The 17762-nt window shown below is 43.6% G+C and overlaps 2 protein-coding genes across 2 annotated transcripts in view; one reads left to right on the top strand and one right to left on the bottom strand.

Annotated features, from left to right (window-relative positions):
* LYPD1 (LY6/PLAUR domain containing 1) overlaps window positions 1-8683 on the top strand; it is a 48771-nt gene extending 40088 nt beyond the window's left edge. The window contains exon 3 of the mRNA XM_036858045.1: window positions 8404-8683. Within this exon, the coding sequence (XP_036713940.1) occupies window positions 8404-8639 (236 nt within the window). The 3' untranslated portion in view covers window positions 8640-8683. The remainder of the gene's footprint in view (window positions 1-8403) is intronic.
* A 20-nt stretch (window positions 8684-8703) lies between these two features.
* Window positions 8704-17762, bottom strand: part of GPR39 (G protein-coupled receptor 39) — a 235237-nt gene continuing 226178 nt past the window's right edge. Inside the window, exon 2 of the mRNA XM_036858044.1 lies at window positions 8704-9646. Coding sequence (XP_036713939.1) covers window positions 9138-9646 — 509 coding nt within the window. The 3' untranslated portion in view covers window positions 8704-9137. The remainder of the gene's footprint in view (window positions 9647-17762) is intronic.

Raw genomic sequence — 17762 nt, 5'->3', positions numbered from 1 at the left:
TTGACGTGATGTACCACACTGATTGATTTGCAGATATTGAAAACTCCTTGCATCCCTGGGTTAAATCCTATTTGATTATGGTGTATGACCCTTTTCATGTGTTGTTGGATTCAGTTTGCTAGTATTTTGTTGAGGATTTTTGGGTCTATGTTCATCAGTGATATTGGCCTATAATTTTCTTTTTTTGTGGTATCTTTGTCTGGTTTTGGTATCAGGGTGATGGTGGCCTCATAGAATGAATTTGGGAGTGTTCCTTCCTCTGCAATTTTTCGGAAGAGTTTCAGAAAACTAGGTATTAACTCTTTAAATGTTTGATAGAATTCGCTTGTGAAGCCGTCTGGTCTTGAACTTTTGTTTTTGGGGAGTTTTTAAATCACAGTTTCAATTTCAGTACTTGTGATTGGTCTGTTCACCTTTTTTTATTTCTTTTTGGTTCAGTCTTGGGAGATTGTACCTTTCTAAGAATGTGTCCATTTCTTCTAGGTTCTTATTTTATCAGCATATATTTGCTTGTAGTAGTCTCTTATGATCCTTTGTATTTCTGTGGTGTCTGTCATAACTTCTCCTTTTTCACTTCTAATATTATTGATCTGAGCCCTCCTTTTTTCTTGATGAGTCTGGCTAAAGATTTATCTGTTTTGTTTATCTTTTTAAAGAATCAGCCTTTAGTTTCATTGATTTTTTTCTATTGTTTTCTTCGACTCTGTTTCATTTATCTCTGCTCTAATCTTTATGATTTCTTTCCTTCTGCTAAATTTGGGTTTTGTTTGTTGTTCTTTCTCTAGTTACTTTAGGTGTAATTTTAGGTTGTTTATTTTCAATTTTTCTTGTTTTCCGAAGTAAGATTGTATTCCTATAAACTTCCCTCTTAGGACTGCTTTAGCTGTGTCCCATAGGTTTTCGATCATCATCCTTTCATTTTCATTTGTCTCTAGGTATTTTCTTATTTCATCTTTGATTTCTTCAGTGATCCACTGGTTGTTTAGTAGCATATTATTTAGCCTCCACGTTATTGTGTTTTTTACATTTTTTTTTCTTGTAGTTGATTTCTAATCTCACAGTGTTGTGGTCAGAAAAGATGCTTGATATGATTTCAATTTTCTTCAGTTTACCAAGGCTCATTTTGTAGCCCAGCATGTGATCAATCCTGGAGAATGTTCCATGTGCACTTGAAAAGAATACATATTCTGCTGCTTTTGGATGGAATACTCTATAAATGCCACATAAGTCCATCTGCTCTAATGTGTCAGTTAAGGCCGGTGTTTCCTTTTTGATTTTCTGTCTGGATGATTTGTCCATTGGTGTAAGTGGGGTGTGAAAGTCCCCCACTATTATTGTGTTACTGTTGATTTCTTCTCTTATGGCTGTATTTGCCTTATATATTGAGATGTTCCTATGTTGGGTGCATATATATTTACAATTGTTATACCTTCTTCTTAGATTGATCCCTTGATCATTAAGTAGTATCTTTCTTTGTCTCTTATAACATTCTTTATTTTAAAGTCTATTTTGTCTGATAGAAGTATTGCTACTCCAGCTTTCCTTTGATTTCCATTTGCATGGAGTGACTTTTTCCATCCCTTCACTGTCAGTCTTTATGTGTCCCGAGATCTGAAGTGGGTCTCTTGTAGACAGCATATATATGGGTCTTGTTTTTGTAACTATTCAGCCAGTCTATGTCTTTTGGTTGGAGCATTTAATCCATTTACATTTAAGATAATTATTGATATGTATGTTTTTATCGCCATTTTGTTAATTGGTTTGGATTTGTTTTGTAGGGCTTTTTCCTTCCCTTCCTCTTTTGTTCTCTTCCCTTGTGATTTGATGACTATCTTTAGCATTGTGTTTGGATTTCTTTTGCTTTTTTGTTTGTGTATCTATTGTAGACTATTGGTTTGTGGTTACCATGAGGTTTTGATATAGCAATTATACAAGATTGTTTTAAATTGCTGGTCTTTTAACTTCAAATGCATTTCCAATATCCTGCATCTGTACTCTCCTTTTCTCATGACTGCTGGTTTTGATATCATATTTGTGTGTGGATGATTTCCTAACTTTACTGTATGTTTGCCTTTACTGATGAGCTTTTCCATTCATAATTTTCTTGTTTCTAGTCGTGGCCTTTTTCTTTTCCACCTAGAGAAGTTCCTTTAGCATTTGTTGCAAAGCCGGTCTGGTGGTGCTGAATTCTCTTAGCTTTTGCTTGTCTGTAAAGCTTTTGATTTCTCTGCCTTGCTGGGTAGAATATTCTTGGTTGTAGGTTCTTCCCTTTCACCACTTTAAATATATCATGCCATTCCCTCTGGCCTACAGAGTTTCTGCTGAAAAATCAGCTGATAACCTTAAGAGAATTCCGTTGGACGTTATTTGTTGCTTTTCCCTTCTTGCTTTTAATATTTTTTCTTCGTCTTTAATTTTTGCCAATTTGATTACTATGTGTCTAGGTGTGTTCCTCCTTGGGTTTATCCTGCCTGGGACTCTCTGCACTTCCTGGACTTGGGTAACTGTTTCCTTTCCCATGTTAGGGAAGTTTTCAGCTATTGTCTCTTCTCTATTTTCTCAGGTCCTTTCTCTCTCTGTTCTCCTTCTTGGACCCCTATAATGCGAATGTTGGTGCATTTAACGTTGTACCAGTGGTGTTTTAGACTGTCCTAATTTTTTTTTTTTTTTTTTAATAATTTCCTCCTCCTTTTAGCTACTTTTATTTTTATTTATTTATTTATTTTTGGTTGTGCTGGGTCTTCGGTTCGTGCGAGGGCTTTCTCTAGTTGCGGCAAGTGGGGGCCACTCTTCATCGCGGTGCGGGGACCGCTCTTCATCGCGGTGCGCGGGCCTTTCACTATCGCGGCCCCTCCCGTTGCGGGGCACAGGCTCCAGACGCGCAGGCTCAGTAGTTGTGGCTCACGGGCCCAGCCGCTCCGTGGCATGTGGGATCTTCCCAGACCAGGGCTCGAACCCGTGTCCCCTGCATTAGCAGGCAGATTCTCAACCACTGCGCCACCAGGGAAGCCCTGTCCTAATTTTTTTTTCATTCTTTTTCTTTATTCTGTTCCACAGCAGTGATTTCTACCATTCCATCTTCCAGCTCACTTATCTATTCTCTGCCTCCATTATTCTGCTATTCCTTCTAGTTTATTTTTTATTTCAGTTATTGTATCGTATTGTTCCTATTTGTGCTTTAATTCTTCTAGGTCTTTGTTAAACATTTCTTGTATCTTCTCAATCTGTGCCTCCATTCTTTTTCCGAGATCTTGGATCATCTTTACTATCATTACTCTGAGTTCTTTCTCAGATTCCCTATCTCCACTTCACTTAGTTGTTCTTCTGGGGTTTTTATCTTGTTCCTTCATCTGGGACATACTCCTCTGCCGCCTCATTTTGCCTAACTCTCTGTGATTGCGGTTTCTATTCCACAGGCTGCAGGGTTGTAGTTCTTCTTGCTTCTGCTGTCTGCCCCCTCGTGGATGAGGCTGGTCTAACAGGCTTGTGTAGGCTTCCTGGTGGGAGGGACTGGTTCCTGCCCACTGGTGGGTGGAGCTGGTCTTGTGCCTCTGGTGGACAGGGCCGTGTAAGGGATTTGTTTAGCGGGCAGCTATGTGCTCAGGAAGACTTTAAGCAGCCTGCCTGCTGATGGGTGGGGCTGTGTTCCTGCCCTGTTGGTTGTTTGGCCTGAGGTGTCCGAGCACTGGAGCCTGCAGACTGTTGGCTGGGGCCAGGTCTTGGTGAGAAAATAGTGGCCTCTGGGAGGGCTCATGACACTGAGTACTCCCCAGAACTACCACTCCCAGGGTCTTTATCCCCACAGTGAGCCACAGCTGGCCCCTACCTCTGCTGGAGACTCTCCAATACCAGCAGGTTGCTCTGGCCCAGGATGTTATGAGGTCACTGCTTTTTATCCTGGGCAGTGGTGTGCACGAGACCTTGTGTGTGCCCTCCGAGAGTGGAGTTTCTGTTTCCCCTAGTACTGTGGAATTCCTGCAATAAGATCCCACTGGCCTTCAAAGCCAGATTCTCTGGGGGCTCTTCATCCCATTGCCAGACCACCAGGCTGGGAAGCATGACTTGGGGTCAGAACTTTCACTCCTGTGGGAGAACTTTCGGGATATAATTATTTTCTAGTTTGTGGGTCACCCACCTGGCGGGTATGGGGTTTGCTTTTATTGCAGTTGTGCTCCTCCTACCATCTCGTTGTGGCTTCTTCTTTGTCTTTGGGCATAGGATATCTTTGTTGGTAGGTTCCAGCATTTTTCTGTCAATGGTTGTTCAGCAGTTAGTTGTGATTTTGGTGTTTTCATAAGAAGAGGTGAGCTCATGTCCTTCTACTCTGCTATCTTGCGTCCACTCATATTTTACTTTTATCTTGTGTATCCCTTAACTAATTATTGTAGTTAGCTGTTTTCACTACTCTTGTCTTTCAACCTTCATACAAGCTTTATAAGTGACTAATCCACTACACTCACTATACATTTACCTTTACTAGTGAGATTTATACTTTCATATGTTTTGTTACTAATTAACACCTTTTCTTTTCAACTTAAATGAGCCACTTTAACATTTCTTATAAGGTCGGTTTAATGGTAATGAACTCCTTTAGCTTTGGCTTGTCTGGAAAACTTTGTATCTCCTTTAATTCTGAGTTATAACTTTGCTGGATAGAATATTCTTGTTTGGAAGTTTTTTTTTTTTTCTTTCAGCACTTTGAATACAGGCATACCTCAGAGATACTGGGGTTTGGTTCCAGACAACCACAATAAAGGAAATATTGCAACAAAGCAAGTCATACAAGTTTCTTGGTTTCCCCATGCATATAAAAGTTATGTTTATACTGTAATTTAGTGTGTGCAGATAGCGTTATGTCTTTTTAAAATGTACATATCTTAAGTAAAAAATACAAAGCAAAAACAATTAGAATAGTAACATCAATTATCACTGATCACAGATCACCATGAGAAATATAATAATGAAAAAGTTGGAAATATTGTGAGAATTACCAAAACATGACACAGAGACATGAAGTGGGCAAATGCTTTTGGAAAAATGGTGCTGATAGACTTGCTAAACTCAGGTTGCCACAAGCCTTCAGTGTGTAATAAACATAGTATCTGTGAAGGACAATAAAACAAAAAGCAGTAAAATGAGGTATGCCTGTATATTGTGCAACTCCCTTCTGGCCTGCACAGTTTTTCATGAAAAATCTGCTGCTCATTTTATGGGGGTTCCCTTTGAAGTAACAGGTTGTTCCTCTATTGCCATTTTTAATATTCTCTCCTTGTCTTATATTTTCACATTTTAATTATGTGTATTGATGTATGTTTCTTTTGGTTCCCCTTATTTGGAACTCTCTGGGCTTCCTGAATCTGGATGTCTGTTTCCTTCCCCAGGTTAGGGAGGTTTTCAGCCATTATTTCTTCAAATAAGTTTTCTACCCCTTTTGCTCTTCTCCCTCTGTGACTCCTATAATGTGAATATTAATCCACTTGATGAGTCCCTTAAGCTATCTTCCCTTTTTATTTTCCATTCCTTTTTGTTTTCTCTGCTCTCTGATTGGGTCAGTTCCTCTGCTCTGTCTTTGAGTTCATTGATCCTTTCTTCTGCTTCATCTAGTCTGCTCTTGAACCCCTCTAGTGCATTTCTAGTTCAATAATTGTATATTTCAGCCCTGTGACTTCTGTTTGGTTCTTTCTTATATTTTCTCTCTCTCTGTTGAAGTTCTCACTGTGTTCATCCATTCTTCTCCCAAGTTCAATGAGCATGTTTAAGACTACTACTTTGAACTCTTTCTTGTAAATTACTTATCTGTTTCATTAACATTTTCTTCTCAAGTTTTATCTTATTTATTTGTTTGGACCATATTCATCTTTTTCTCCTTTTTGATGACTTGTTTTGCTTTCTGTGCATTAGATGAAACAGCCACCTCTCCCAGTCTTGAAGTGCTGGCCTAGTGTAGGAGATGTACCTTGTCATTCAACTGCACCCCAGCTTTTGGTTATCTCTTCAACCTTTCCAATTGTCTAAGCAGTCTATTTTATTTCTAATAGGTCCCTGTAGCTGAGTGTGTGCTGAGATCAGTTAGTGCCCCAAAGAAGAGGATCTCAGCACCTAGATTCAGGCTGATTGGAAGGCAGACCCTCTGGCAGCAACTTTTAAAGATGCAAACATATACAGTCCTGCAGGACTACAAGCGTAGGCCCCACTGGCCATCAGAGCCAAGTGATCTGGAGATGTCCCCTGGGCAGCAGTCACAAAATTGGGGCACCCATCTTGCGTTATTTATCTAACTAACTTACCTCATCACTGACTCTCAGTCCTACAAAGTTAGACTTAAAAATATATCCCCAGCCATGTCACTAAGTGAAAATGCAAATAGGATATACATATATACAGCATATAGGATGTTATGTTATGCTATCAGGACATATGCACAGACCTCTTCTCCATGGACACATATGTAAATACGTAGAAATAGGCCTGGAAGGAGGCATCCCAAATTGATAAGAGTGCTTACCTCTGAGGAGGATGTAGCATTGGAAGGAGAGAGGTCAAGGAGCATTTTCACCTGATCTGTCTGAACGTTTTTACAGTAAAAGATGTATTCAGTACATATTTTTTAATTTTTAAAATTTATTTAAAGGAAAAAAGTTTACTGAAGTTGAACTGACAACTGACAGTTAGTGGCTTTTAACATTTAAGAATAAAAAGACAGTGAACCTTAATTTTCTAAAATGGGCAATGGTTAGAAAATGTAGAGACTCTGGGACCTCTTTAGCATGTTCCTTAGAAATTAAACAGTGCTCCTCATTCCCCCTACACATCCTCTGTCCATGGGATTTCTCTTACCAGAGCAGCTACCTTCCAGGTTTTTCTAACAGAGTTACAAAATCAATCCTTACAAACATGCAGTTATAGAAATGGCATAAAATTGCATGTTTAATATAAATCTAAAGTACTTCTTTACCTCCCACTTGGGAGTTTTAGGCACTTCAGTTTTTTTTCACTGTTTCTCTAGCATCCAAAGTAGCAATTCTCAAGGGGGAGGATGGGGGCCCAAACGGAAGTAATGCTTGCAAACACACATGCCTGCAGGGAGTCAGAGGGGAGGGAGCCCTGGCTACTGGTGAATGTGTTGTGTCCCTCAGACACGCAGGGCAGCACATGGGCTACAGGCATCACTTTGAGGTTCAGCTTTAGTAGGACGTTGTATGTCCAAAAAGAAAAGTAGTTCATTGATACAAAACGGCCTCTCTCTCTCACACACACACACCCCAAAAGCTATTTTCAAAGTAGTCTTCCCCCCCTGCAAAATACAAAACCATTTTGTGGTTCACTTGGCTGGCTGCTTTGCTATATAGTACTACAGATTTGACAGCATGGGACCAGAATACTTGGTTCAAATCACAGGTGCTCTACTTTCTAGAAGTGTGACTTTGGGCAAGTTACTAAATCTCTCTTGCCCTTAGGATCCCCATCTGCAAAATGGGGATGATCTTGGGGCCCTCTCTTGTAGGGTTGTTGCAGGTAGTAAACGAGCTAGGAGCCATCTGAAGAGTGCCTGGCATTCAGGAAAGTATTTAATAAGCTTAGCTATTACTTGAATAAACTTCCAGCTTTATAAAGTCAAATGATTACCCAAGACACCCTAATTTGATGATTATGCTGCAATTTGGACCTGACGACACACGAGCTCCTTAAGATGGGCCCTCCAGTCTTATTGGGAAGACCCTTTAATGTGCCCACACAGTATGTGTTAATAGGTGCTGGCTGTGTGGTGCTGACCTGGCAAATGGCCATATGTTCTAAGGGCAAAACTTCCCTTGGAACAAGGCAGTGTTTGGTACACTGTCAGCCAGGCGCCCCCCCCCCCACCTCCCTTCACTGAACCCACACAGGGCCTCTTTGGTAGTGATCTGATTTATTCTCTTTGGAGTTTGGTTTTTACTGAGAGAATTCCAGGATTTCATAAACACATAGTTGAGAGCCATCTCTCTGTGGTCGCTTATAAAGTAATAACAACAGAGATAAGATCTTGAAGTGCAGCCTGTCATCCTCTCTGGCATGAGACAGTGTGAACCAAAAAGAAGTACATAAAAAGAAGTTCTGTCTAGTACACAGTTTAAACAAAAAAACATGAACTTTGATCGTAAAAGCTCTTTATTCACTGGTACCGGCATCTCAGAAGCAGGTGAAATGATGCCTGCCTTCTCCACTGCACATGTCATGTATTTTGGGGTCGGGGGGGGGGGGGTGCTCAAGGAAAACCACCTGGAGCAGCTCCCTGGCCACACCAAGTTTCTGGGCTGTCGGAGGAGTGAGAACGTGCTCTGCGTGGGGATCTGGGCTCGCAGGGCTGCCGTCCTGGGGCCGGCGCAGGCTGGTTACCCGCGCCCCTTCGGCTCTGTGTTGCAGGGATTCTGTACCGCAAGTCGTGCGCGTCGGCGGCGGCCTGTCTTATCGCCTCGGCCGGGTACCAATCCTTCTGCTCCCCGGGGAGACTGAACTCCGTGTGCATCAGCTGCTGCAACACCCCTCTGTGCAACGGGCCCCGGCCCAAGAAAAGGAGCAGTTCTGCCCCAGCCCTTCGGCCGGGACTCCCCAGCACCATCCTGCTCCTCAAATTAGGCCTTTTCTTGGCGCGCTGCTGAAGCTGAAGGAGATACCAGCCCCCTCCTGCATTGTTCTCCTGGCTCGCCTTCCCCTGCCCCCCCAGCCCTCCTGAGATTTTTTTTTTCTGGGTGTCCTTTTATTCCGGGTCGCGAGGGGAATCCGTGCTCTCTTTCTTTCAGTTCCTTTGCAAATAATGAAAGAGCTCAGTGTCAAAACGAAACTTTGTGAGCTCTGGATACGTTCAGTTTGACTGACTGAATTTTCCGCGTGTCCTTAATGGAAGGAAGGAGGAGGAATGGATACACGTGGGCCAGAGTTGAGGCCAGGTTGGCAGCAGCATTAGCCCTTACGTAAGTAAGTGAGTGACACTTTTAAGTGGCCATCTGTTTTTTTCCCCAGGCCCCTGTCATCTTCCACTCCTGTCCCTGATGATGGGGGCACAGTCTGTTGTCACTGCTGCATGAAGGTAACTGTCGCTTCCGTGTGGGGAGGGCCCGTTGGCGCTCCAGCTTTCCTTCCTTCCTTGACTGACACAGTCACACTTCATGCTCCTGGAAACCATTTTCGGTGGCAGGGTTGGCAGGTGTCACCTCTGAGTTGCGATCCGGTGACTCACGACTCACCTGCTGAGGCTTAGAGTCGGGCTTGGCCTCGCTCTGAAGAGTGCTTAAGAAAACCTTGTCAGTTCTCCTTGCAGAGGCATTGGGCCGGGAAGCCAGGAAGATGAGGGGGCGGCGCGCTAAGCGGGCGCTATCCACGGTGGAGGCCACGTGGGCGCGCAGCCGCTTCTCCTGGTTGGCATGCGGCAGCGTCAGCCGGCAGCGCAGCACCTGCCCGAACACGCTGCGGAACTGCTGCGAGGACACGTTGTACAGCAGCGGGTTGACGACCGAGCTCAGGTAGAAGAAGGTGTCCGAGAAGGGGAGCAGGATCATGTACGCCTGGAAGTAGGACTTGGTCCAGTCGTGCTTGGGTTTGGCCGCAGCCATGATCCTCCGAACCTGGTTAGGCATCCAGCAGACGGCCAACGTCACAACGATCAGCCCTGAGCAGGGAGGAGAGGGGAGAGAGAGAGAAAAAAAAAAATCATAAGCCCAACAACAAAAAGATACCCATAAAATATTGAGCCCCTCCGTTCTGTGCTGACTGGCCAGGAAACGGTACCAAATTTTCAAGTTGGGCTTGCTTGCTTGATGGCTTTTTTTGCCACTAGCAAAAAAAGAATTTAACACTGTTTCAAGGCCAGGGGCGTTGACTGTGTTAAAGACCATTAAATGCTTTAGACAATTTATTTATACCTGTTGATGCCTGTTAATTTAAAAAAATGTTTTTTCATTGTTTGTTGTTTGTGTATCCAGAAAGCATTTTATGTAGTCCATAAATCTGGTTTTAGCCTTTAAGGAATAGATGGATACAGTATAGCCACATCAGATGAAACAATATCTGTACTTTAAAGAATGTTTGTCTAGAGACAACCCAATGATTATTTTCAAGACAAAAGGGCAGTGGCAGCCCTTGGTAACAAAGAAGTATATTTAGTGACACTAATTTTGCATTCAATTTCAGGGGAGGCAAAATCAGGAGTTAGCCTGTCACTGAATGTGTGTTTTGGACATATATTTAGTAGGCGTGCACACCTGTAATTATAACACTTGCATCTGCAGCAGCACTTCTGTTTCTTTAGAGATGTTTTTAGATGTGTCATATATTTGAGCCTCATGGGGGAAAAAAAGATAATTATCCAAAAACCATGGCAAATATAAAACTTCGAGTTCAGCTAGTAACTCACTAGCTCACTGCCTTTGTGGCACTAAGCTGTACTGTCAGCCGCCCAGAAAAGATCAGGCTCTTAAAACGATACCCCTTAGTGGTCCCCCAGAGGATCAAACGTTGACTGCACGGACAGATGTCTGTCTGCACGCCCACATATTTGCATTCTGAATCGGGCAATCATTGCTCTTTCTACAACCTCTGACAGAGAACAAGATGCTATATGTACACCATAGACAACTGATAATCACAAGTGTCATGAGTATTTATCCACAGTGACCAAAAGAGTAAATAAGAAAAGGAAGATCAGGGAGCTGCAGAGCATTTGCTGTCTTCTCTTGGAGAGCCAAGACACCAGAATGTAAGTTTCTATGTGGACAGCTGATATCTTAGAGCTGTGTTTGTTTTGGATTTTCAGAAATTCTTCCTCCCTCTCCTAAATGTACATAATACTTTAAGAAGAAAAATTCATTCACATTTTCAAACCCTCTGATTCTCTAGGAAGCCACAGGTAAGTGATTGTTGGCAACGACCCCTCCTGCCTCTGATCAGTGGTAAATATTTCATTAATAAATGCCCCAGGAAAAACAGCCATGTTTATCCATCCAGGGTCGGCCCTCCCACACACACTCGCCTAAGCATGCCTTGCCTGGGGCGGCAGAGGGGCCCTAGTTATGTTCTCCGGCACTGAAATCACTCAGTTCTCCCAACAACAAATCCTCCAAAAATCCCAGCTGTCAGCAAAGTAGACCCGTGAAACCTGTTCCCCTGTTAAATTTCCAAACAGGTTTGACAGGTTTCTCGGGTCAAACCTCAGCCCACACTTGAAATACAAACCAATTTGCTTATTTCTTTCCTTTGCTACCCTCAGAACACTCAGTAAATCTAAAAATAAAACAGGCAAAGTAACATATTGATCTGATGAAAGGCAAAAAAAAAAAAAAAAAATCACCTTAAGAGTACAGGCTGAAGCACCTAGTTACAGCTGCCAGATGGGAACAAAAATCAACATAGTTCTGATTGATTACCAAAAAAAAAAAAAAAAAAAAACCTGCATAGGAAAATCGGGGACTGTAAGAGGCACGCCACCACTGCTATTCCAAGTGTGTTCTTAAGTTATTTCTTTGTTTTTTAATCTCATGTAGCTCTGGCTGAGAGGTTCATCTTATTAATTGTGAAGGACTCAGGTAACTCACCTAGCGAAACAACATATCGTCACAGAGTTTTCTATCTTTTTCTCTTCCTTGCCACTGAATTTCAGAGAACAAGTAATAACCATCTTCATTTAAGGACTTATTTCTTAGAATGTGGAAACAGCACAGGGTTTTAGATGTGTGCCATGCTACACTGTGGGAGGTTGTGCTTGCAGGTGCAAGAATCTAGAAAGGCAACGAGAACCACCTAGTACTTACCATGGTTGAACATAGCACAGCTTCTAAAGCCAACGGAAGAAAGGCAAGGAGAAAGAAAAGGCAGCCTTGGGGGGGGGGGGGGGAAGTTACACGATTTTTCTTCTCCTGTCCTGTTCTCTTGATCTCTTGTTTACATGACCCTTAGTCTCCCATTACCTACACCCCTTTTGCCTGGAGTCAATCGTCCTTTGATTGACCATCCCATCAAAAGAAGCAGAGTTCCAGAAAAGGCAAGACCCAGCATCCCCGGGAGGTGGCATCCAGACAAGGGCAGATGAAGGATTGTGGCTGGTTTATAGTTTTAGCCAGGAGAGAATTCTTGCTCTGAACAGTTGAAGTAAATAAGTAGGAGGTACCTTAGTCTGAACAAGTAAGAAGATGGGGAACCAGACGAGAGATTTTTTCAGTGATGAGAAAAAGAAGGGAAAGGTTAGCCTTCTGGGTGTAGAAGTAAATATAGATAGATAGATAGATAGACATGAAAGAAAATACAAATTTGGGGAAGAAATGAAACAAGGAACTGAGTTGAAATGGTCAGGGATTAAAAGATGAGGCACTGGACAGGTCCTGAGATTAAGAAAGAACCATGCCGATTGCTTATTGCGTTTTCCCTATGTTCAGTGATAAGTGCTCTCTGCTAATTTCCCATGCATTTCTGACAACAACCTGCTGAGATCAAAACTGTTATTATCAGATCAAAACTGTTATTATCTTAATTTTCTAGATGAGGAAGTTGAGTCTCAGAGGTTAGTTACCCAAGGGCTAGCTATAGCCAAGACACATGCTGGCTGGACTCCAAAATCCACAAGCTATATATATATTTTTTTCTCCAAGACAATATTGTCTCTCACATTTTCTATTTGAAAAATAAAACACAAGCAAGAAAGTAAACATGAGCCATAATCCCACCATACATCATAGGTATTAAACAGCACTGTCCATTAGAAATACAAGCCACATATGTAATTTTAAAATCTCAACCACATTCAAAAAGTAAGAGGTGAAATCAATTTTAATGATTTTAATCCAGTATGCCGCAGATATCATCATTCCACACACAGTTTCAACGTGCAACGAATCAAAATATTCATGCAATGTTTTACATTTTCTTACATTTCTTACTAAGTCTTTGAAACCCAGTGTGGCTTTTACGCTTACAGCACATTTCAGTTGGGACCAGCCCCCTCTGGCTAGTGGCTACGCCACAGGTTAAAGTAATCCTTCATAGACGCTGCCCAAAGCAGCAAGGCTCCTTATTTCCTTCTCCTCCCATTCCCCACTTTCCAGCCACACACCCAGAGAGTCCTGCCAAACCAAAGAAACCCTCACAGAATCTCCCACCTAGCCTGTATTTATTATCCTCCTAAGATTCTGACGATGCAACCAAGGTTGAATCTGAATCGTATTTCTGAATACACATTCTCCGCTACAGTGTAGACAAGTCTATCCAGTCTTTTCACAGAAAGCCTTCCCTATAAGGGACTACAAATTATTTAAAGCATAAATAATTCTGAAAACACACAATTTTATTTTGCATTCCTCATTCTAAGCCTTGCCTAGTCATTCTGGAATAACACAGATTGTGCCAAATACCTGCCAGGGCTGCTAGAATATACTTCCCCATCTCAACTGGAGGTGGGGAAAATAGCTAGGACCTTTGCTCTTGTGTTTTGAAAGATGATTCTGTGCTAGGAAAATGGAGCATTGGGCACCCAGGTACAGTCAATGGTCAGCGTGAGGTGTGTGCCCATGGACAGTGTAACAGAGGTTATAGCCTTGGTGGTGTCAGAAGAGGAATCAAACTAGCCCCCTTATAAAATTGTCATTTTATAATAACAAGTGAATTGCTCATTTTTACATTTTGAAAACAAAGCTCATTATTTTAGATGCCACATTGCTGAGAATAAACACCATGTCCAACAGTGACTTTTTATTCTGGCTGTTCACAACTGGTTCAGCTCCAGTCCCAGCTACGCTGTAGCTGAGACAAAGCTTTAAAGTTTTATTCACGCCTTAATAGAGCATATTAAAGATTTGACTAAATTTACGTAGGGCTGCAATCAATTTGGACTTGTATATTACATTTGGAAAAATCTATAATGCTTCGGTCTGTGTGGTGTAATCTGTGGCCCGCAGGTAAATGACTTCAGTGTGAACTTGAATGAAGATCAGTGAACTGAACTCAGTCATGCAAAGCAGGTAAACTGTTTTAAGTGAAACTGTTGATCTGTATTGTACTGCCGACAGCTGCGCACTCTGGGTTAAGAAATACCTTCATATCTTGCCTGTTTTTCCACATAAAGTACTTCCATTTTTCCTCCTTGATCACTGCACTAAAATGACAAGAGCCATTAGGCAGTGACACAGATTTATTCTCAGCAGAGTACTGTTTAAAAAACAGAAGTAATGCAGATGTCCAACAGCGTCCTGCACTGAAGCCTGCTATTTCAACAGCATTCAAGTCAGCCTGCTTGGTTTAGTCTTCAGAAGTGCATTAAGCTATGCCGCCTGGGATGTGGCGGCATCATACATCCGACCTCGTGCTCTGTTTTCTCCCCTCCAATCTTTAAAGTGAAGGTAACTAGTTGTGAGTCCCCCAGAAATGACTCACACTCATCAGAAAACAGGACAGCAGGAAGAGAACTCCCTTGTCCTACAAGTGACAGAACTGAGGCTAAGTGAATTGCTCAAGATCTCACAGGTCATGGTGGCAGGACCACTGCTCAGAACACTGGATTCCACCCGAGATTGACCAAAAAGCCTTTCATTATTTTTAAACGTAGTGGGATGGTTTTTGTCTTCCACTTTTTGGCTCAAGTGCTAACCATTCACAGCATGGAATTCAATGAGAGGCAGGTCCATCTCAGACCCCAGCTCAAGTCAGCACAACATCTCGAGACACTGGATTCCGTTTTAGAACCAGGTCCCTCAAGAACAGGCACGTGACAAAGCTCTGGAGCACACATATTCCCCCAGAGGAAGCTGAAGTTCACCCAAAGGATATGAAGAATGTTTGGAAAACAAAATATGATTCCAGGTCATGACCTGATAAGGAAGTCTTAAGGACACCCTTTATCCACCCAATCTGTCCATCCATCCATTCGCCTATCTGTATCTGTCTATCAGTCCATCCATCTACCTTACCTAAGCACCTGCTACAAAAGGATATTTCGCTCGTCCTAAGCAGAAAAGATCTGGCTATTTGATCCTTCCTCAAGTGAAGTTATTTTGTTTGCTTTTAAACAAATCACAAAGATTTACTTTTCCACCTGTTGGAGTCCCGTTTCACTGAATCACTGAAGCCCTGGGGGATGTTGAGAATGATTCAGGATTTCAGTGGTTAGCAGAGCTCTCCGTCTCTTCCTGCCCCACTATTCCAATTTCTCTCTAACCCCAACCACGGTGAGCAGGAGTTAGAGCCCCTGCCCAAGGCACTGATGACAAAAAGCTGAGAAGGATGAGGCAGCCACAGCCTGGTGACTTTCTGCAAAGGGCCACGACGGCAATCTGGACAGAACATGACGGCAGCAATGAGCAGGGCTGGCTGACCTTCCCACAGGTGGGAACACTCAGAAAATTAAAGGAGGGGGACTTCCCTGGCGGTCCAGTGGTTAAGACTTCGCCTTCTAATGCAGCGGGTGCGGGTTCGATCCCTGGTCAGGGAGCTAAGACCCACCTGCCTCGGGGCCAAAAAAACCGAAACAAAACAGAAGCAATATTGTAACAAATTCAATAAAGACTTTACAAATGGTCCACATCAAAAAAAAAAAAAAGGAGAGTAAGAGTAAGAGTTAGTTCGCCTGGAAAATGGCAGCCAGGCCAAGACACAGCACCAACAGGGGATGGAGGAATGCAAGGGCCGCTCCTTTCTGAGAGCTGCAGGGCTCAGTGTGGCCAGAACAAAGGGCTGGGTGGAGCTGGTGGGAATGGAGGCCAGCGCGAGAGCACTGCATCAGTCTGTGGGCAATAAATTAACTTGCGTATAGCAGTGTGCAGAACACCTGCTTGTCAACTGACGTTTAAAATCACAGTTGCCGGTGGAAAGTAAACATATGGTTGGGTTGAGTGAAGAGCCAGGAAGAGACAAATACATCCAATAAAAGGTTTTAGCCCTTTCTTGAGTTCTGTCGTTGTGTTTGCCAGTCTGCTCTTGCCCGCCAGCTGAGACACTGACTCACTCCCTGACTTCGACCCGAGGAGCCCAGATCGGCGCAAACCTTGGTTTAGTCTCTAACCCCTAAGACAGCGGTTCTCAAAGTGGGGGTTCCCGGAACAGCAGCATCAGTACTACCTGGGAACTTGTGAGAAATGCACAACCCAGACCCGCTGAATCAGAGACTTGCGGGTGGGACCCCCTGGGGTTATAACAAGGCCACGGGTTGGCGCTGATACTCAAATTTGAGAACCCCTGGTCTAAGAGAAGCACAGACTGAGGTGGAGCCTGGCTCAGTGGGCATTGGTGTGGCCCCGTCACCCCGCCACACCCTGTCACAGGCTTGCCTTTGAAGCATCACATTCGAATGAGTGTAATACTGCTCTGACAGTAACTTTGAAACTCCTCCCACTGGTTCCTCATTCCTGAGGGCAGCCCTACCTCTCTTCTCCTCTCCCTCTCTTTCTGTCTCCCCTTCCTTCCCCTTTCCTCTCCCTGCTCCCCTCTCCTTTCCTTTTCCCCCTCTTTCTTTACATGTTTCTCCAGTAAGGAAAGCAATGGCGTCTCTCCTTTCTCTGCACTGTTTCTTCCCCCCGTTCTCCCCTCCATTTTTTCCCAAGGTCACCATAACCAAGCCACATCCAGTCTTGCTTTTGTTGCCAGCACACACCGCTTCCCTTTTTTTCTTGGATGGCTTTGAGACCATGGCTGGATCAGCCGCAGGCACGTTCCTTAATGGCTAACAGGTGGCTTCCTAGAAGGATGGCCACCACTCATTGCTAAGTTTGCCAATGGAAAGTGAGGGGCTTTGGAAGCAGCACGGATGGGTTGTGAGGAACACAGGCGATGGCTGTGCACTGGACATTCCCCTGCCTCCTCCCCCCCGCTGAGAGCCACTCCATGTCCTATGTCCTCTGACCCTGCCAGGGCTTGCCTGGATGCCTTGTGGTCACTTTTTCCATAACCCCATCAGCTTAGAGACCTTCATTTAAAACTCTGATCTGCCACCTTGTTCTCTTTCCTATTGAGAAATATTCTTTAGGAGAAGCTAGAAGAGCTGTTGGGGTTTGGTTTTCAGAGAAGGGTGCAGGTCACAGCTTTAAAATGATGTAAAGGCCACAGACGGCTGCTTCTGTCCATGAAGACAGATGGTTTGATGTCCCATCCCTGCCCCAGCTATTCGATGGAGCCCAGGAAAGGGGGGGGTCCCCCCAGTGTGGCTCCATCCACCAGAGACCCAGATTCCAGATGGCCTGCAATTTGCTAAGCATGACATCCATCCCATTCTGCTCTATAAACTTCAGTACAAGAAGAAAAATTATACATCACTACAACAATATATATATTTCTAAAACAAGCCCTCCTGTCTGGGAGCTGTAGGACACCCCCTTGCACTCAAAGTAAGCAATTAGGGTCGTCATTGTGGTTTAGCGCCTCTGTTCCTTTTCCTTTATGAATGCATGGTCAAGGGTCAACTGAAAACTGTTAAATAAATATTTTTCTATGTGGATCTCAACCGTATGTACCTGTGTGGCTTTCTATACAGTCTGTTCTGAATCAGCTGATAGTGATGTCCCTGTGTCTGGGGTAGCTACAAAAGCCTGTAGCTATTTCTCAGCAGACAAGTGAAGCCGAATGCTTCTTCCCTAGTAACGCACGGCCCAGGTGTGGGTGGTGGTAATGGGGGCTATGGTGCCCTCCAAGCCTGCGGGGGAAGCGACAGACCGTGTGATGACGGGGCCATCCTCTCCAGGGACCAACTCACGCCACCCCCCGGTGATGGCCGTGCCACTTATAAACACTGCTTCATGGCTGAAAGCCTGCAG

The sequence above is a fragment of the Balaenoptera musculus genome, chromosome 7, assembly GCF_009873245.2.
Source record: "Balaenoptera musculus isolate JJ_BM4_2016_0621 chromosome 7, mBalMus1.pri.v3, whole genome shotgun sequence".
NCBI lineage: Eukaryota > Metazoa > Chordata > Mammalia > Artiodactyla > Balaenopteridae > Balaenoptera > Balaenoptera musculus.
Note: the sequence above shows the minus strand (reverse complement) of the source record. Positions and strands in the feature narration are given on the sequence as shown.